A 17319-nucleotide genomic window follows, 5' to 3' on the forward strand; every position below is an offset into this window, starting at 1 on the left:
TTTGGTCTAAGACTTTGAATTCAAATTACTGTGTTTAAAGTCATTTGACATATTTATTCTCTTTGTTATACTACTAACTGTATGCATTTTATTTTCATTTTATTTTTTCTTTTTACTGATTTTTATTAAAATTTTATCTTAAAATTATGTAAAGTCAAATCTGTAATGAAAGTATATTGAAAGATCTCAGCTCTTTTACAGAATATATTCAGATAAGTTTAACTTTCATCCTAATCACATCTACCTTCCATCCTCATATGAAGTAATTATCACAGTGGCCTTTATTGTTTAGGCTTCCATTATTGTTTTTTAATGATAGCAGATAAATATATGAATATGTGTATGTATCCTCATTTCTTTCATTAAATAAATAGTAACATACCATCCGGTCCCATCACTTCATGGGAAATAGACGGGGAAACAGTGGAAACAGTGTCAGACTTTATTTTTTGGGGCTCCAAAATCACTGCAGATGGTGATTGTAGCCATGAAATTAAAAGACGCTTACTCCTTGGAAGAAAAGTTATGACCAACCTAGATAGCATATTCAAAAGCAGAGACATTACTTTGCCGACTACGGTCCGTCTAGTCAAGGCTATGGTCTTTCCCGTGGTCATGTATGGATGTGAGAGTTGGACTGTGAAGAAGGCTGAGCACCGAAGAATTGATGCTTTTGAACTGTGGTGTTGGAGAAGACTCTTGAGAGTCCCTTGGACTGCAAGGAGATCCAACCAGTCCATTCTGAAGAAGATCAGCCGTGGGATTTCTTTGGAAGGAATGATGCTAAAGCTGAAACTCCCAGTACTTTGGCCACCTCATGTGAAGAGCTGACTCATTGGAAAAGACTCTGATGCTGGGAGGGATTGGGGACAGGAGGAGAAGGGTTGACAGAGGATGAGATGGCTGGATGGCATTACTGACTCAATGGACACGAGTCTGAGTGAACTCCGGGAGTTGGTGATGGACAGGGAGGCCTGGCGTGCTGCGATTCATGGGGTCTCAAAGAGTCGGACACGACTGACCGACTGAACTGAACTGAACTCAACATACCATCCACCCTTTCTCCTGTTCATTTTTTACTTGACTGTTTATAGTCCTCATACTTTTTTTTGTAGCCCTTTAGAACATCATCACTCTTCCAAATTCAACTGTGACATCATAAGCTTAAACAATTACAAAGGATATAATTTCTAATATATTTTTAATACTGTAATTTAAAATAACCCTGTTACATGACTCTTTAAAATGCATCCAGGTGTCTTCTGACTATGACTCTTACACCTCAAAATTTTCTTAGTTAGAAATACTATTCATAATTATAATTAATAGAATAATCCAAATATACATTTTGATAGTTACTTTAAAACTTATTTGAAAGATATCTCTTAATGACATAGAAGTACAAAGTATTCTTTTACTAACAAGTAGTTCATGTACCTCTGAATGGATTTTTTTCCTCATTGCTAAATCAGAATTCATAGCTGTTTGTTTGTTTGAGTTTTTTGTTTATTTTTATAGGGATGAGTAGTCTAGATGTCAGAAAGAGCTTTACTATCTATATAAGTGGTGTTTAAATTAAAACCTAATTTATAAATAGGAATTAGGCAGATCTAGATAAAGAGGGCAAAAAGAAAAACACTGAACACTGATCCTTCTTTTTATGTAAAATATAAAAAAAAATTAGCAAAAAAAAATATTTTAAATATATCTGAGCTCATAAAGTGTCCTGTAGATGTCAGAAATAACAAGGAAATCAAAAGCTATAGTACCCTAGATGTCATAAGAAATCAGAGCCCTCAGTTTGCCCCAAACTTGGGTTTGGCATCCTGGATGGACCCCAATCTGATGTGGAGACATTAACAAAGTAATTAGTCTTAAGATTCATAGTACTTACAGAGTGCCAGACAAAAGCGAATATATAATAGTGTTTAGGGAAATTGCTATAGCTCAAGCCTAATGGGATTGGTAAAGTCACATCGCTAAAGAATAGGAGTTCTCAATAAGACAAAACACATAACCATTGAAAACAGGTATTGGAAATAGCATATCAAGGATTTAAATAACATGACAAACTAAATGAAACCAAGAAAAGTGATTTTACAAATATCTAAAACAAAAACAGACCCAAAACATTAAATGTGAAATGAATCAGATAATGTTTCTAAGTTGTAAAATGATCATAGACATCCAGTTCTAGATAATGTGAAATAGACACTCTTAGGGCAGGAGGAGAAGGGGGCGACAGAGGATGAGATGTTTGGATAGCATCACTGACTCAGTGGACATTAAGCAAACTCGGAGAGGTAGTGAAGGACAGGGAAGCCTGGCGTGCTGCGATCCATAGTGTTTCTAAGAATCGGATATGACTTAGTGACTGAACAACAACAGCAGTTAAAAACTCTGAACTCTCTTTATAAAACAAACTTAAGAAGATTTTTGAAAGGTACAGAGATGAAAGCCAACCAGCTAAGGATCTCTGCAAAGACACAGCGAGAGAAGAAATCTTTAGACACTTTTATCTGAAGGAAAATTAAAAGTATTTGTCACCAATGATCTACCCTGAAAGAATGTCTGTGGGAATTTTTTTAACAGAAAATTATTAAAGACTGGATCTTGGAACATCAGGAAGGAAGAAAGAATAATGAAAGCATGCTTCCTTCTCTTGTGTTTGCTAAGTTATATTTGATAGTTGAGGTAAAAATCATAACATTTTCTAATGTGGTTCACAATATATATAAAATATTTAGGAAGTTATAAACAGCAAAAGGCAAAGAGACATGAAGGGAAGTAATGTTTCTATACTTACTGGCATCAGTAAATTATTACATTTTTTAAAAAAAATCTATAAAAATAAGATATACTCAAAATGCTATATAGATAAAATGGAGTGCAAAAAAATATTCAAGTAACCCACAAGGAAAAGGAAACACAAAAATGATCGTGCAAGTGAAAAGTTGCTGACTGTTAAATGCTAGGCCATTTAAGACAAAACTGGTGATCTGGAAGAAAAAATAGGATTTTCTCATTAAAGATAGAAGAGAATTGAAACAGAGGCAGGGCAATATCATAGAAAATGCTGCTTAAGAAGTTCACAGTTCACAGGGCTTAATATGCTGAAGTGCAGTGTACTTTGTGATGAAACTGAGCAAAAGCTGGCAAAGTTTTCTGAGCAGAAAGACATTGTAAAAAGGAGTGTCAATTATACTGGCAACCTTTTTTTCAGTGAAATCAACACTGAAAACTGATAACCCAAGATAATAACTTCACAGAGCTAGTTACATTATTATTCAAGAGAAAGAAGGAAATAAAGACATTTTGAGACATGTTTATTTCTTTCCTAAAGAGATTAATAAAATACATACTTGAGGAAGAAAGAAATTGAACCCAGAAAGAAAAAGTAAGATACAAGCAACAGCAGTAAGGCATAAAAAGGAAAGAAAGAAAAGTATTAGCTATTAAAAAGGAAAAAAAAACAAAAACTAAATTTTGGTAAGAAATGGTTAAAATGAAATACTAGTAAAAAGTTGATGTGTAAGAAGAGAAGGGTCATTGTATTGTTTTAAGAAACTTGTATTCTTGAGGTAGTAGTGGAGAAGCATTAATTACCTTTAGATTGTTAAACCAACTATGTATCTTTAAAGGGAAAATTCTAAAATACAGGAAGAGTATGTGACTTTCAGACCAGTTTGATAGGGGTGGGGGTAGCAATAAAACATATTTAATCATAGAGTGAGCAGAAAAAGAGGGATAAAAACAAGCAAGGAAAAATAATGTTCAAAGAAATCATAAGAGAGAAGAATAAATATATAGGAGATTATAATACATGTAAATAAGTTAGACTCTTGGATTAAAAGACAGAGGGTCCTAAATTGCATTCTAAATAGATGGCTTCAAAGCAAAAGAAAGAAAAATTCTAATTATTTTTTCATAAAGCCTTGTCTTTAAGTGACCCTAATAGTGTCAAATTCTCTTGAATTCAGCAGTGTTGAATCTATTTGTACCTAGCAACATAACCTCAAAAAACTAACAATTCTGAGGAGGGTTTATAAAAGGAAGCAAGATACGTTGAGTATCAAAAAATAAATGTTGCTTTAGTGCATTCCACTAATAGATTAAAGGAGAAAAAATAATCATCATATAATTATAGATGCAAAAAAAGCAGTTGATACATTTGTACGTAATTTTAAACTGACAATCTGAGGTATCCTGATACAGATTATCTAGTAAACATTCAGTGAACATTATCCTTAATAGTGTGACAGGCATTCCTCTTAAGGCCATGTCAAGCCTGGGATATATGTAGTTACCTCCTTCATTTCTATAATATGCTGGAAGACCTAGTAGAGCTACAGGATTAAAGCAGTAAGTGAATGTTAATTAAAGATTCAAAGAATTAAAATTATCATTTATAGTCTACCTGGTGTTCCAACTAAAATCTTAGAACTTCTATAAAGAGTGTAGCAAGGTTACTGTATACAAGAGGTAAAGGATTCTAAAAGGGAGATGTGCAGGTGACAAGGAATGGTAAAGAAAGAAATTGGTTGATATTAGAATAAATATTAACTGTACAAAAAGTTAATGTTTCATTTGGGGATTTATGATACAAGGTGAAATAAAATGTTTGAGTAACATAGAGAGCCACTGAAGTTGCAAATGTCCCAGGGTCTTTGTGTTGTTCAGCAAGCAGGTAAATACTTGCTTTGCTTTCAATTTCAAATATGCCAATTAAAATTTTGAGGTAACCACTTAAAAAAGTAAGAATTAGTATAATTTTTTAAATAGAAGCTAAATTGGAATCAAATGAACACAAAAATTTGCAGGACACAATAAAAAAGCTTTTTTAAATTCAGTACAGTTTCCCAAAAGTGCTAGAACTAGTTTCCTAATGTAGTAATCACTATGATTATATAACAATTAGAAAAAAATTAGTCTCAAAGAAGCAAATTTCTGAAAAATAATAATACATTGTGGTGCCATTTATGGAAAGTTTTAAAACAAAGCAGTACTAGTTATTTTTTAGGGATATATATATAATGAAACTAAAATGAAATTTAGGCTATAGTAAAAATTCAGAATGGTTAAATAGCAATTTCAAGTAGTTTTCTTTGTAGGAGAGAAGGGAAGGTTGTGAATGGACAGATGTAGTTGAGTGAATGTTTTTCTTAATAATCTGAGCAAACAAACACAAAATGTCAGTATCTTTTAAATTCAAGTGACAGTTCATGGTTTTCTCTTATTTCCTGGCTTCTCTATAAGCTTCAAGTACTTAATTTTAATTGAAAGTAAAAATGTTGGGCTGAAATTTGCTTCAAAGGTTAAGTGTAAGGTAAAAGTTAAAAGCAAGAAAGGCAGGCAAGGATTGTATTGTGGAGAACCTTAAAAGTCATGTTAAGGAGTTTTGACTTCATAGACATTGTGTATATTATTAGTTTCCTGTGGCTATTGTAAAAAATTATCACAAACTGATGGCTTTAAACAACAGAAATCTATTCTCCCATAGAGGAGGCTTGAAGTCCTAGTCCTCATGTTGACAGGGATCTCTGAGAATTTTGGAAAAGAATTCAGTCTTTGCTTCTTTTAACTTATGGTGGTTTGTGGTTACATAGCTCTAATCTCTGAATCAGTGTTACATGCGCTTTTCCTCTCTGTGTTTCTTTTATAAAGACAGTTATCATTGGACTTAGGATAACCCCAGATAGTCTAGGTAAAATGATCTCAGGATCCTTAACATAATTACATCTGCCTGGACTCTTTTTCCAAATAAGATCACATTCACAGGTTCTGGATAGGATGTGGATATCTTTTTTGGTGTTCACATGGAAAATCAACTTAGAGACTTAAACGCTTGCTAGAAACAGTTCCTTTGCAGGTGGTTTGCAATAAGGTGGTAACTGATGTGTGGAGAAATGAACAAACAAAAAGCATTTCAGAAAAGGACATTCACAGAACTTGGTAGTTGGGAGTGGAACAAGGAAGAGTTAAGAATGACTTTCAGATTTATCTCTACTAATAGTAATGGAGGCATTAATTGTCATTTATGGTTCTGATTTTGGTAGTCAGGTAATTAGCTTTCTTTTGGACTTAATAAGTTTGGGTACTTAGAATATATGGTACCTAGCAGTCTGTTGGATATATATTCTGAGTTGGAAATAATAGATTTTATAGTAATGCACATAAACCTGCTTAAACAAAATCATAGGATATGGCAAGAAGAAAGAGAAATTTGCCTTGTTACAGAACCATGAGGAACAAACAGTAACATTTAAGGGAAAGCAAAGATAGAAGAAGCTTTGTAAGAGACTCAGAAGGTCTGGCCAGAGAAATAAGGGGAAGCCAGGAGTCTGGTGCCATACATCATTCATGAACTTGGGGCAGTTACTCTGAGATACAGAAAGGAGAGGAGGGAAGGTGCATGTGAAATTAAGAGGGGGAGGCAGTGAATGTAGATAAGTCTTTCACATAGATCATCTCAAAGGAAAATAGGATTAATTTTTTTTCCCTTCATTCAAAAATGGGAAAGATAAGCACTTGAGAAAGAGCTGTGCTGTTGAGGAAGAGCTTATAGATTGGAAGATGAATCCATGTAGCAGGGTACCTGAGGAGGTGGCTAGGGAAATCAGAGACACAGTAAAGGCTTCGTCAGTCTGATAGGCAAAAATGGTATCTCCATTCTTTGCTTATTAGTGAGAATGTACATTTTTAAAAATTCATTTGTTACTTGTATTTTCTTAATAATACATTTATATTTTGTGTATTTGGATTGTTCTTCCAGAAAACTGATTTGTATTTTTAGTACAACTAGAGAAATTAGTGTTTTATCATGTATATTAAAAATATTTTGTTTTCTCTGTTAATTTCTTTTTAGCAAGACAAAAGTTGAATTTTTGTGTGGCTAAAATTTAGTTTCTTTGCAGTCTTTCATTTTATACTAACTAGCTTTGAAGTATTAAATTTTAGATGTCTTTTTTCTCTTAATGGAAAATTATTGGCTCAATTTTAAAACTATTCTATAAATACTGTAGGAATGTAATATATTCATTTTATATTAATACATTGGCTTATTGATTTGAAATTATCAGTAGTATGTCCATATTTTTTCCTCACATCTAATTATGTAATTGTAAATGAGCTAGAAATATGTGTTCCAAACATATTTGTATGAATGTTGGCTCATTATTTTTCTTCTCTTTAAGTTTTAAACAGGGTCTGAAAACTCTTGGTGTTTTGGAGAAAATTCAGACTTACCCAGAAGCATTTTTTCATATCTTCTGTCATAAACCTGAGAATCTTTCTGCAAAAATACTTAGTGATCTTTTTACAGTACACACATTGTCTGATGTACAGACTTTGGGGTTTTGGAATAGTTACTTACAGGCTGTTGAGGGTATGTAGATGTTTTATTTTCATTTAACTTAAAAATTTTGTTTTGGGATATTTATTTCTTTGAGTTTTGTTTTTCATAGTAAGACTTTCATCTGATAACTACAATACTTTTTTACAAAACTTGCTTAAAACCAAGTTATATGACAGTTGAAAGTGATAAGGAAAGATTATAAAGTTTATTTTTCACTTGTTTCTGTCTCAATAATTTGAGATGATAGTCATTCTTCTTAGAAAACTTTAAATATATGGGTGATTGCCACAGTATAGAAGAGTCATCTGCTTCAAAGCTAGTCATCTACTTCATTGTTTAAAATTTTTAAGTCAAATTGAATTATTCCAAAAATGAATTGGTCAGAATATGGTAATGATATTTACCGGTGAGCATTAGCAGTGTAAATTCATTCTGTTTAATATGGTGTAAAAAAAAAGCTTAACTTTTTGTTGAAAATTTTTCAGCTAGCTTGTTGGGATGTTTTATACAATCTAATTTTTCCTGTTTGCCTTTTTGAAATAGCTTATCAAATAACAGTGATCTAGAAGTGGTTTAAAATTGTTTGTATATATCCCCAAAAGATTGTGTTTTAAAACCTACTGAACCTCTTGGACTGTATAATTTTATTTTAAGGAAGTCATTCAAATATACGATGAGTAGGTCAACCAAATGATTTTATGAGTCCTACTTTGAGATTCAAATAAACATGAAGCTAATATACCATTTTCCTATTACTAGACTTGACTTAGTACTTTAGTTTGCCTCTTATGCATTTACTGTTAATGTGGGAGTCTCTGCCTTTCAGCATGTCTAGTTGGGGAAGAGTCTATGATGGTAGCAATATATAATGTGGATTTATTTATATTTTCTTTTTCTGTCTCTCTGGTATCCTTTTCAGATGGTAAATCTACAGTAACAATGGAAGACATTCTTATTTTTGCTACCGGTTGCAAGTCTATTCCACCTGCTGGATTTAAACCCAGTCCATCAATTGAGTGCCTTCATATGGATTTTCCTGTAGGAAACAAGCGTGACAACTGTTTAGCTCTTCCTATCACTAGTACATATAAAGAATTTCAAGAAAGTATGGACTTCGCCATAAAAAACACTCTAAGATTAGAAAAAGAAGAAAATTCTCACTTCATTTGACATTACCTGTTTTGATCAAAGGGATGCTTCTTTAAAAGCTGCTGTTGATACTTTTTGTTTCAGAAATCTTTCCATCATCACTTTGAGCAAACTTGGCCCAGTAAAATTTATAATACGAACATAAAGGATTGTTTGGCCACCTAAGCTAAAAAGGATTTTTTGTTAAGGTGTACCAGTGAAAGTTAATATTTTTCTATTTTCTTAATATACATGCTTTGTAAACCTCAATATAAATACTTTTAGAATGGCTGTACAGACTTTCTTCAAGTATAGTACATGCTATATATAAGCAGAAAACTTGTGCTCACTTTATGTAAATTAGGATTAGCTATAGGATACCACAATGATTTTTCTGGTTTAATTATGCAATTTTCAAATTATTACTTATTTTAAAGCATTAAGTAGGAAAGCTAAATGAGTGATTTTTTTTTTTTAATCAAAGGCATATATTTTGGAGTATGTGTTATATGTATCCTCTTCTAGGATGGCATTAAATTAGTTGTTAAAAAATGTTTTTAGATCATTGAATTATATTAAAATAGATCCACACTGCTGTTAGATTATGCCTTAAGAGATGTATTATATAAGAAAGCAGAATTGCACAAATACTCAAGAATCTATGGACATTCCATAGTCTTAAATATAGTTGAAAATCTCTTAAGTGTCTTCTTTAAAGCCTTGGCTTTAATCATAAGATTCTTTTTTCTTTGTATCCCATGTGTGGTGTTAAACCACAGTGTATATGATCCAGAGTTTAACTTATCTGAATAGAATGATCTCTGTGGATTGCCTTTTGGTAGGTTTGGCTATTTAACAGTTATTTATTATCAGTATGGTTGTTTGATAGGTAAGCTGGAACCATTACATTATACAGGTATTTTCTTTACTTTTGAAAGATACCTGTTTATATAAACAGTGTAGAAATATATAAGAACTACAAAGAATGAAAAACCCATGCTAATCTCACCATGCAGAATTAAGTGTCCCTGTATATCCTTTTATTAATATAAACTCTTATATTTCCTTTCTTTTTTAACTTTATTAATTCTTCTAAAAGTCAAAGAATACCTAGAAATAAAAGATTATGTAATAACAATTTGAAGATACATAATCTGACAGTTTTATCACCATATCTGTACTCTTACAAAAGAAGAAATTGGAACGATCTAATGTCCCTAATTTGTTATCTAATATAAATGGGTTTTTCAGCAAAGTAAATCGTATGAGAGATAAATTACTTGTTTTTAAGCACATTTTTTTCTAGCTATGCAAAGCAGGTATCAGCCATCGTATTCTCATTCTCTCTGAGAAACATTTGTAAATTACTGATATTTTTAAAGACAATTGACAGGATTAGTGTGATACTGGTAATATAAAACATAGTCCTAGTATAATTTGTTTTGTTACATTTACTAAAAGTGAAACTTTAACTTGAAGGTTTTAAAACATTAAACAAGGCATTTTTTTGTCTTGTGTTGAATTCTATTAAATTATCAAAAATAATTAAAGGGTCAGTTATCCAAAAAGAAGTTTAAACTCACCATACAGGTTTTATTCCAAATGTGTTGATAAACTGGACATTTTATTTGTTAACCTACCTAGTCTTTATAAAATTCTAAAAGCCGTTAAATCAGTACAAACCAGAAAACCTAATTCAGGCTATTTTCTGGTTATTTGTAGTTTGGATTCATTTAATTACAGTCATAATTAAAGCTGTTAAATGCTCACATGCTTTTGAGGCGGGGCTGCTGATAGGGGGCAGTGTGCTTGTGTTGGCTACAATTAAAAACAGTATTTCAGTTCCTCTTATTTGTAGACAGGGCCTTAGAGATAAGGTGTTTAAATAATAATTTGGGATATTCATGTTTTAAATGGAGGTATAAATATTCATATTGGAAAATATTTTCTGGTTTTAAGGATGTTCATCAGTTTGGTTTTAGATTAATCTTTGAAGATATGTCACTGAACCCTGTAGGTTATTTATTTTCTGCAGTGTTCCCATGTCACATGGTTGGTATTGTTTTTCTTCTATTGTTATAGCCAATACAGAGTTTTTACTGACTTTGATTTTTTAAAAGGAATTATGCTATAAACCTTTATAAATGTGAATATGTATTAAGTATTTCAATTGTCTAAATGCCATGTATTTTCAAGCTTATTCTCTGCTACTCTCAATATCAAGAAAAACCATAAATTTGCCTCTTAACCTGTCTGCTGTTAATGGTCTTAGTTTAGTTTTCTATTCATTTTTTTTAAACAATTAAAAATTTTTTGGTGTGGGAACTTCATCTGAAGGCATTTTATACAGTTCTATACTATTCTTGTACATAGTCATTTTACTGTTATTTAGGGTATTTAGGGTAAAGATTCCTTAAAATATCTCATCAGAAATTAGCTTCTGACTTTCTTTATACTTTGTAATATTTAATTTCCATATTATAAATTAGACGCTATTTGGGTCAAGTAAAAAGTTTTCATTTGATTACTAATCTGAGAATTCACTTTGGCTTCTACATCATTTCGAGCTTCTTATAATTTTTTTCTCCTAATTATATGGAAGCTGCTAAAACTTTTTTACCCAATATTGAATGCACAGTAAAGGAGAGTGTCATAGGTAAGTTTTTTTTTTAAGATAAGCCTTTTAAAACTGTAAAAGGCAAAGTGACGTGGGCTTTGACATTCAGTCATTATAAGAAAATTATTAGAACAAGATCCTATTTATAAATTTGTCATATGTATATATATATAGTGATTATCACATGCTTTGTTGTCACTTTTACAATAAGCTATTAAACTAGGTTTTATGCTCTCAGTGATCCAGTGCAAAACATAAAAATGTATTGATGGATTTCTTGAATATGTATTAGTCTCAGTTTAGGAAAATATGAATTGCTTTGAAGAGATCCCATTTTCAAGTTCTCATGTTGACTTTTACCTTCAAATTGCTAAACATATTACAGTGTATGCCAGATATGTGATAGTTTATGTCAGCCTAATTTCCTTTTTTTAAAGGCTTCAGAGACAAAAACATGACACATATAATTAAGTTTTGTAAATAAATATGTTTTATGTTACTAAATGTGAAGCTCTTATATAAACTAAGTAACTTGTTAGGATTTAACAAGGTTAAGATTCTGACAGTACTGGGTAAATAACAAGATCCTTTCCTCTCCACATTTGGTAGATCCTGCTAGCAGTTGTTGGCTAAGGTTTAGGAACCTCTCTTGAATGAGCTGTTCTGAGATATTCTGTGTTAAAATGATCTATCCCTTAATGTAAAATAATAGTTTGCAGAATAAGTATATTATTTAAGTGAAAAATCTGGATAGGTAGAGTCAGTTAAAAGACTAAAAAATATTAGGTTAATTAACACTCTAACAGCCCATAGTTTAATCCTTATATTCCAGTAACAGACTACCTTACTCATTCTTAGCCTTATACGAAGTATTTGTTTATTGCCACTCTTCTGTGGGATTTTTTTGGTGGACTTTTTTTTTTTAAGTGTTTATTGACTGTGTTACAAAATTGCTTCTGTTTTATGTTTTGATTTTTTCGCCATGAGGCATGTGGGATCTTAGCTCCCTGACCAGGGATGAAGCCCCGTATTGGAAGATGAAGTCTTAACCACTGGACCACTGGGCAGATTCTGGGTCATCCTTTTCTATCCATGTTCCACACTCTGTGCACTCCTTGGTTTTGTGTTAGTCGCTCAGTTGTGTCCGACTCATTGCAACCCCAGGGACTGTAACCTGCCAAGCTCCTCTGTCCATGGGGTTTCCCAGACAAGAATACTGAAGTTGGTTGCCATTTCCTTCTCCGGGGGATCTTCCTGACCCAGGAATTGAACCTGAGTCTCTTACATCTCCTGCATTGGCAGGCAGATTCTTTACCACTAGTGCCACTTGGCCAACATGAGGACATGCTCCTTCACTAAGGCATGAAACCCTTCCATTCACTGTAACATCGTGTGCTGAAAACATGTGTCCCATCATGTCTCAGGACTATCTCCTTGGTTAGGACAGTTTTTATCATTTCAAATGTATATACTGTACATAAATGTTAAACAGGTCTGAGTGTTTTATATCAATATGACTCATATATTTTGGGAGGAATATGCTGGAGCTTAAGTGGTTAGATGATAGATTTGCATTGAAAGTAGAAGTGCCCAATTGAACAAGATTGGGCTCTCATATTGAAGGGAAAGCCTGTTTATTTTATATTCCATGAAGACAAACAATTAAGTAGAACTTTCCCATAGGGCTTCCCTGGCGGCTCAGACGGTAAAGCGTCTGCCTGCAATGCAGGAGACCCAGGTTCAATTCCTGGGTCGGGAAGATCCCCTGGAGAAGGAAATGGCAATCCACTCCAGCATTCTTGCCTGGAAAATCCCATGGACGGAGGAGCCTGATAGGCTACAGTCCACGGGGTCGCAAAGAGTCAGACATGACTGAGCGACTTCATTTTGCCATAGGGCAGTAACTGTCGTTTCTGTTTTAATTACAACATACCTACTTCATTGCTGATCCTTATCAGTGATAACACTGAATAAAAAGTAAATATTACAGTTAATTTCTTAGTGAAAACTATAGTGCATTTCTTAAACAATGTAGGTTCATAATCTTTTACCGGTCTCTTTTACCAACCTGGTACACTTTTTAAAAATTTTAATTGGAGTATAATTACTGTACAGTATTGTGATGGTTTTTGCTATACATTGACATGAATCAGCCACGGGTGTACATGTGTCCCCCCATCCTGAATCCCCCTCCCACCTCCTTCCCACCCTATCCCTCTGGGTATTCCCAGAGCACCAACTTTGAGTGCCCTGCTTCATGCATCGGACTTGCACTGGTCATCTATTTTACATATGGTAATATACATGTTTCAACGCTATTCTCTCAAATCATCCCACCCTTGCCTTCTCCCACAGAGTCCAAAAGTATGTGTGTCTCTTGCTGTCTTGCATGTAGGGTCATCGTTACTGTCTTTCTAAATTCCATATATATATATGTGTGTGTGTGTTAATATACAGTATTGGTGTTTCTTTTTCTGACTTCACTCTGTATAATAGGCTCCAGTTTCATCCATCTCATTAGAACTGACTCAAGTATGTTACTTTTTATAGCTAAGTAGTATTCCACTGTGTATATATACCACAACTTCCTTACCCATTTGTCTGCCAATGGACATCTAGGTTGCTTCCCTGTCCTGGCTATTATAAACAATGCTGCAGTGAACACTGGGGTACATGTCTCTTTCAATTCTGGTTTCCTCCGTGTGTATGCCCAATAGTGGGATTGCTGGGTCGTTTGGCAGTTCTGTTTCCGGGTTTTTAAGGAATCTCCACACTGTTCTTCATAGTGGCTTGTCATATATAACAAGGTGGCTACAGTGGATAATATAATTGGAATTTGCTAAAAGAGTAGAACTCAAAAGGTTTCACCAAAAAATAAAAATGTATGAGGTGATAGACGTGGTAATTAACTAGATGAGAGGATTTCTTCGACAGTGTATACATATTTATGTCAGATCGTCTCAATGTACATTTCAATGATCTTGCCAATTCTGTCCTTAATTAAGCCAAAAAAATTATGCAAGGAAAAAGAATGTAAGGTTTGATTCTAGGACATTCCCTAATGGCATTAAGAATGAGATCACTTGAGTTCAATAAAAATTGTTGTGAAATAGGATGTTTTTTAAGAAATGCTCTTTATGTAATTGTTGGGGTAGCTTAATTTCTCAAATTCAGTAAGTTTTCAAAAGTTTTTGAGGCACAGGGTCTGTAATTTCATAGAATTTGGCACAGCTTCAGAATAAACATTCAATAACGCAAATATCAAAAGTGAGCGCCGTTGACGGTATGAGAAATGGGCTGTGTCCATTTTTAACATCCAGTAAAAAAATATGGATTGTTAGAAATCAATATTGGATGTATTTTGTCATCACATGGTTTTAAGTGTACATCAAGACACCTGCATTATCCACTAACGTCCCCCCTCACCACACCAAAGAACTTTTTTGTGATTTTGCATTTACAAAAAGGAGGAAAATACAGATTTCCAGTTTGCACCTTCCTGACTCCTGTGTCTATGATGGCAAAACAACCCCACTCAGCTAGACTGCTTTTGCCTAAGATGAGATTAAGAAATCTGCCTAAAAGGCAATGCTTCAAAGCCACCTGTCTTCCAGAAAAAACCAAACGGGACACCTCTCCAGCTGCACTAGGTAAAGGTAAGGCAGCTAGCATTTAAGTGCCAGTTTTGTTCCATGAACTTCATTTACTTCAGTCCTGTGATTCTTAAGCGCCTAGATTACCTTAAGAGATCTGAAGGGGCTTCCCCGATGGCTCAACTGTAAAGAAACCGCATGTAAAGCAGAAGATTCGGAGACGCGGGTTCGATCCGGGGTGGGGAAGATCCCCTGGAGGAAGAAATTGCAACCCAGTCTAGTAATCTTCCCCGGAGAATCCCATGAACAGAGGAGCCTGGCGGACGCAAGAGTCGGACACGACTGAGCCAAATAACATATCTGTAGACGACCGAACTAACAGTCCTGCATTTAATTAGGTTTTTAGCACTACAACACGCTCCTGCTCTATCAGCGCAATTTAAAGCAGTTACCCTTTCAGAAGTTGGGGCTTGATAGGTTGAAAATCCCTCCTGTCCCGTCGCTGTAAACAGTATCGGGTATTCAAGCGTCGTTCTCCTATTGGGTCTCCAGGAGAGCGCTGAGGGCATAGGGCGGGCCGCACAGGGCCCGGGCGGGGGGCGGTCACTTCGAAGGAGGCGGGGCCGGCCTTTTGTGGTCCCTCCCATTTAGTCTTTGCTTCCGGGGCGGTCGTGCCGGCCACGTCATCGTCAGGCTAGGCTCGCCAGCCAGGCAGTGGATGGTGGGAGCCAAGATGGCGGCCGCCGCAGCAGCCAGTATCCGAGAAAGACAAACAGGTACCAACTTACTCCCTTCTCTGCGGTTTTGTGCTTGCCGTGAGGACATCTTCCTCTGCTTATCGCCCTCACTCGGTCGCGTTGCGTGCAGCTCGAAAACGGACCTCAGAGTTTAATCCAGTTCTCAGGGCATCGAAAGCCCCTCCCCTTTTGAGTTTTTAGGGAAGAGATTCCATTAGCTTGAGAAGTCGGCCCTCTGATGTGGTGGTGGAGAAAGGATTTTAGGGGTGAGCAGGTTGCTGCGGTCCTGCTCTTGTGTCTTTCCTACTGGGTCTCAGAAAGCCGTGGCGACAAGATCTGGCAGCTGGGCATTTCCCGCCCTCTGTTTCCGTCTATGAGGTCTTCGCGTTTGTTTCTTCGGTTCTCTCTTATTTTACTGTTGAGAGTTAAATCTTTCGGCACTTCCACTACAATTACAAAATTTAGATATTCTTTCCAGAGCAGATTCCATTCTGCCATTTCTCTCCTGTGAACTAATCTGGAGAGAGATGCCTAGTGATAATGATTTCCGCCTCTAGCATGCTGGAATGGGATGTAAGAATGGCAAAACGAATGAATACCTTTCCTATTACTTGGTAGACCGGTGTTTTTAAACAGTGCGTTATTAGTTTCATGTTTAATAAAACATGCTTATATACTTTCCATTTATACCGTGAAAGTATGATTTTAAAAAAAATACTGCTTCTGCACTTTTTTTCCCACCTTAGATAATGTTTGCTTTGTCATTTTTTTGGAAACTTTGTTGACAACTTGGTTTACATCTGTTAAATACAAACTGATAGTTTATACCTGTTCACTAATTGTCTTGATAGTTGGCAAACCATTAATTCTGAGGAGCTGACAGAAATAAGCCATCAAGAATTTTCAAGTTGAAAGTTGTGTCTCTTGTAGTTAAGTTCTGCATATAAATCTGAGTAGGAATATTACTGGTTACAATTAATATGGCCTACAGAAAGGATTTTGGCTATACTTGATTCCTTCCTTTGAAATTCAAAGAAACAATTAGTAATAGATTTCAGTCTGCTACTGACACTGCATAATGAGCTCTTACATTCCTGTTCACCTTCATTTTTTTCCCCACATTACCAGGAGTGATCTCAAAATCCTCTTGCAACCTGGGGCTTCCCAGGTGGCTCAGAGGTGAAGAATCCACCTGCCCAGTTCAATCCCTGGTTGGGCAAGATCCCCTGCAGAAGGAAATGGCAACCCACTCCAGTATTCTTGCCTGGGAAACCCCATGGACAGAGGAGCCTGGTGGGCTACAGTCCATGGGGTCGCAAGGGAGTCAGACCTGACTTGGTGATTAAACAGCAGCAACAACTCTAGCAGCTTCTCATTTCCATCATGGTAAAAGCCACAGGTGGTCTACAAAGCCCTATATGATCTGCTTTCCACTCAACTTTCTGATTCACTTGCTATTACTCTCTCCTTTCCTTGAACACACCAGAATGCACATCAGAGCCTTTCCTTTTTCTGGAATATTACCTTCAGAGAGATCTGCATGGCTCACTTCCTCACTTCCTTTGGGATTTTCCTCAGATGTTGCTTCTCAGGAGGCCTCTCCTGACTAAACTACACCACAACCATCTCTTCTACATGTCGTCTCTACTTTTCTCCATAGCATTTATTGTAATCTCACGTTTTACTTGCTATCTTTCTCCCCCCAACTAGAATGAAAGCTGCTTAATGAGAAGTAATTTTGACCGAATGTTTTGTTTAGTGCCAACAGCTGGAGCAATGTCTGGCAGATGGTAAACACTCACTAAACATTTGTTGAGTGAATAGTAAGTGCAGTTGAATGTATAGTGAATGAAGAATGCATTCCAGGTAAGGATGAAACTGTTAGCGAAG

At 35.1% G+C, this 17319-nt stretch overlaps 2 protein-coding genes across 2 annotated transcripts in view; both read left to right on the plus strand.

Moving 5' to 3' along the window:
- The window catches only part of G2E3 (G2/M-phase specific E3 ubiquitin protein ligase), a 35279-nt gene extending 24176 nt beyond the window's left edge, over nt 1-11103 (plus strand). The window contains exons 11-12 of the mRNA XM_068991135.1: nt 7194-7384; nt 8274-11103. Of these exons, the coding sequence (XP_068847236.1) occupies nt 7194-7384; nt 8274-8524 (442 nt within the window). The 3' untranslated portion in view covers nt 8525-11103. The remainder of the gene's footprint in view (nt 1-7193; nt 7385-8273) is intronic.
- A 4302-nt stretch (nt 11104-15405) lies between these two features.
- SCFD1 (sec1 family domain containing 1) overlaps nt 15406-17319 on the plus strand; it is a 109206-nt gene continuing 107292 nt past the window's right edge. The window contains exon 1 of the mRNA XM_068991605.1: nt 15406-15468. Within this exon, the coding sequence (XP_068847706.1) occupies nt 15411-15468 (58 nt within the window). The 5' untranslated portion in view covers nt 15406-15410. The remainder of the gene's footprint in view (nt 15469-17319) is intronic.

The sequence above is a fragment of the Capricornis sumatraensis genome, chromosome 19, assembly GCF_032405125.1.
Source record: "Capricornis sumatraensis isolate serow.1 chromosome 19, serow.2, whole genome shotgun sequence".
Taxonomy (NCBI): domain Eukaryota; kingdom Metazoa; phylum Chordata; class Mammalia; order Artiodactyla; family Bovidae; genus Capricornis; species Capricornis sumatraensis.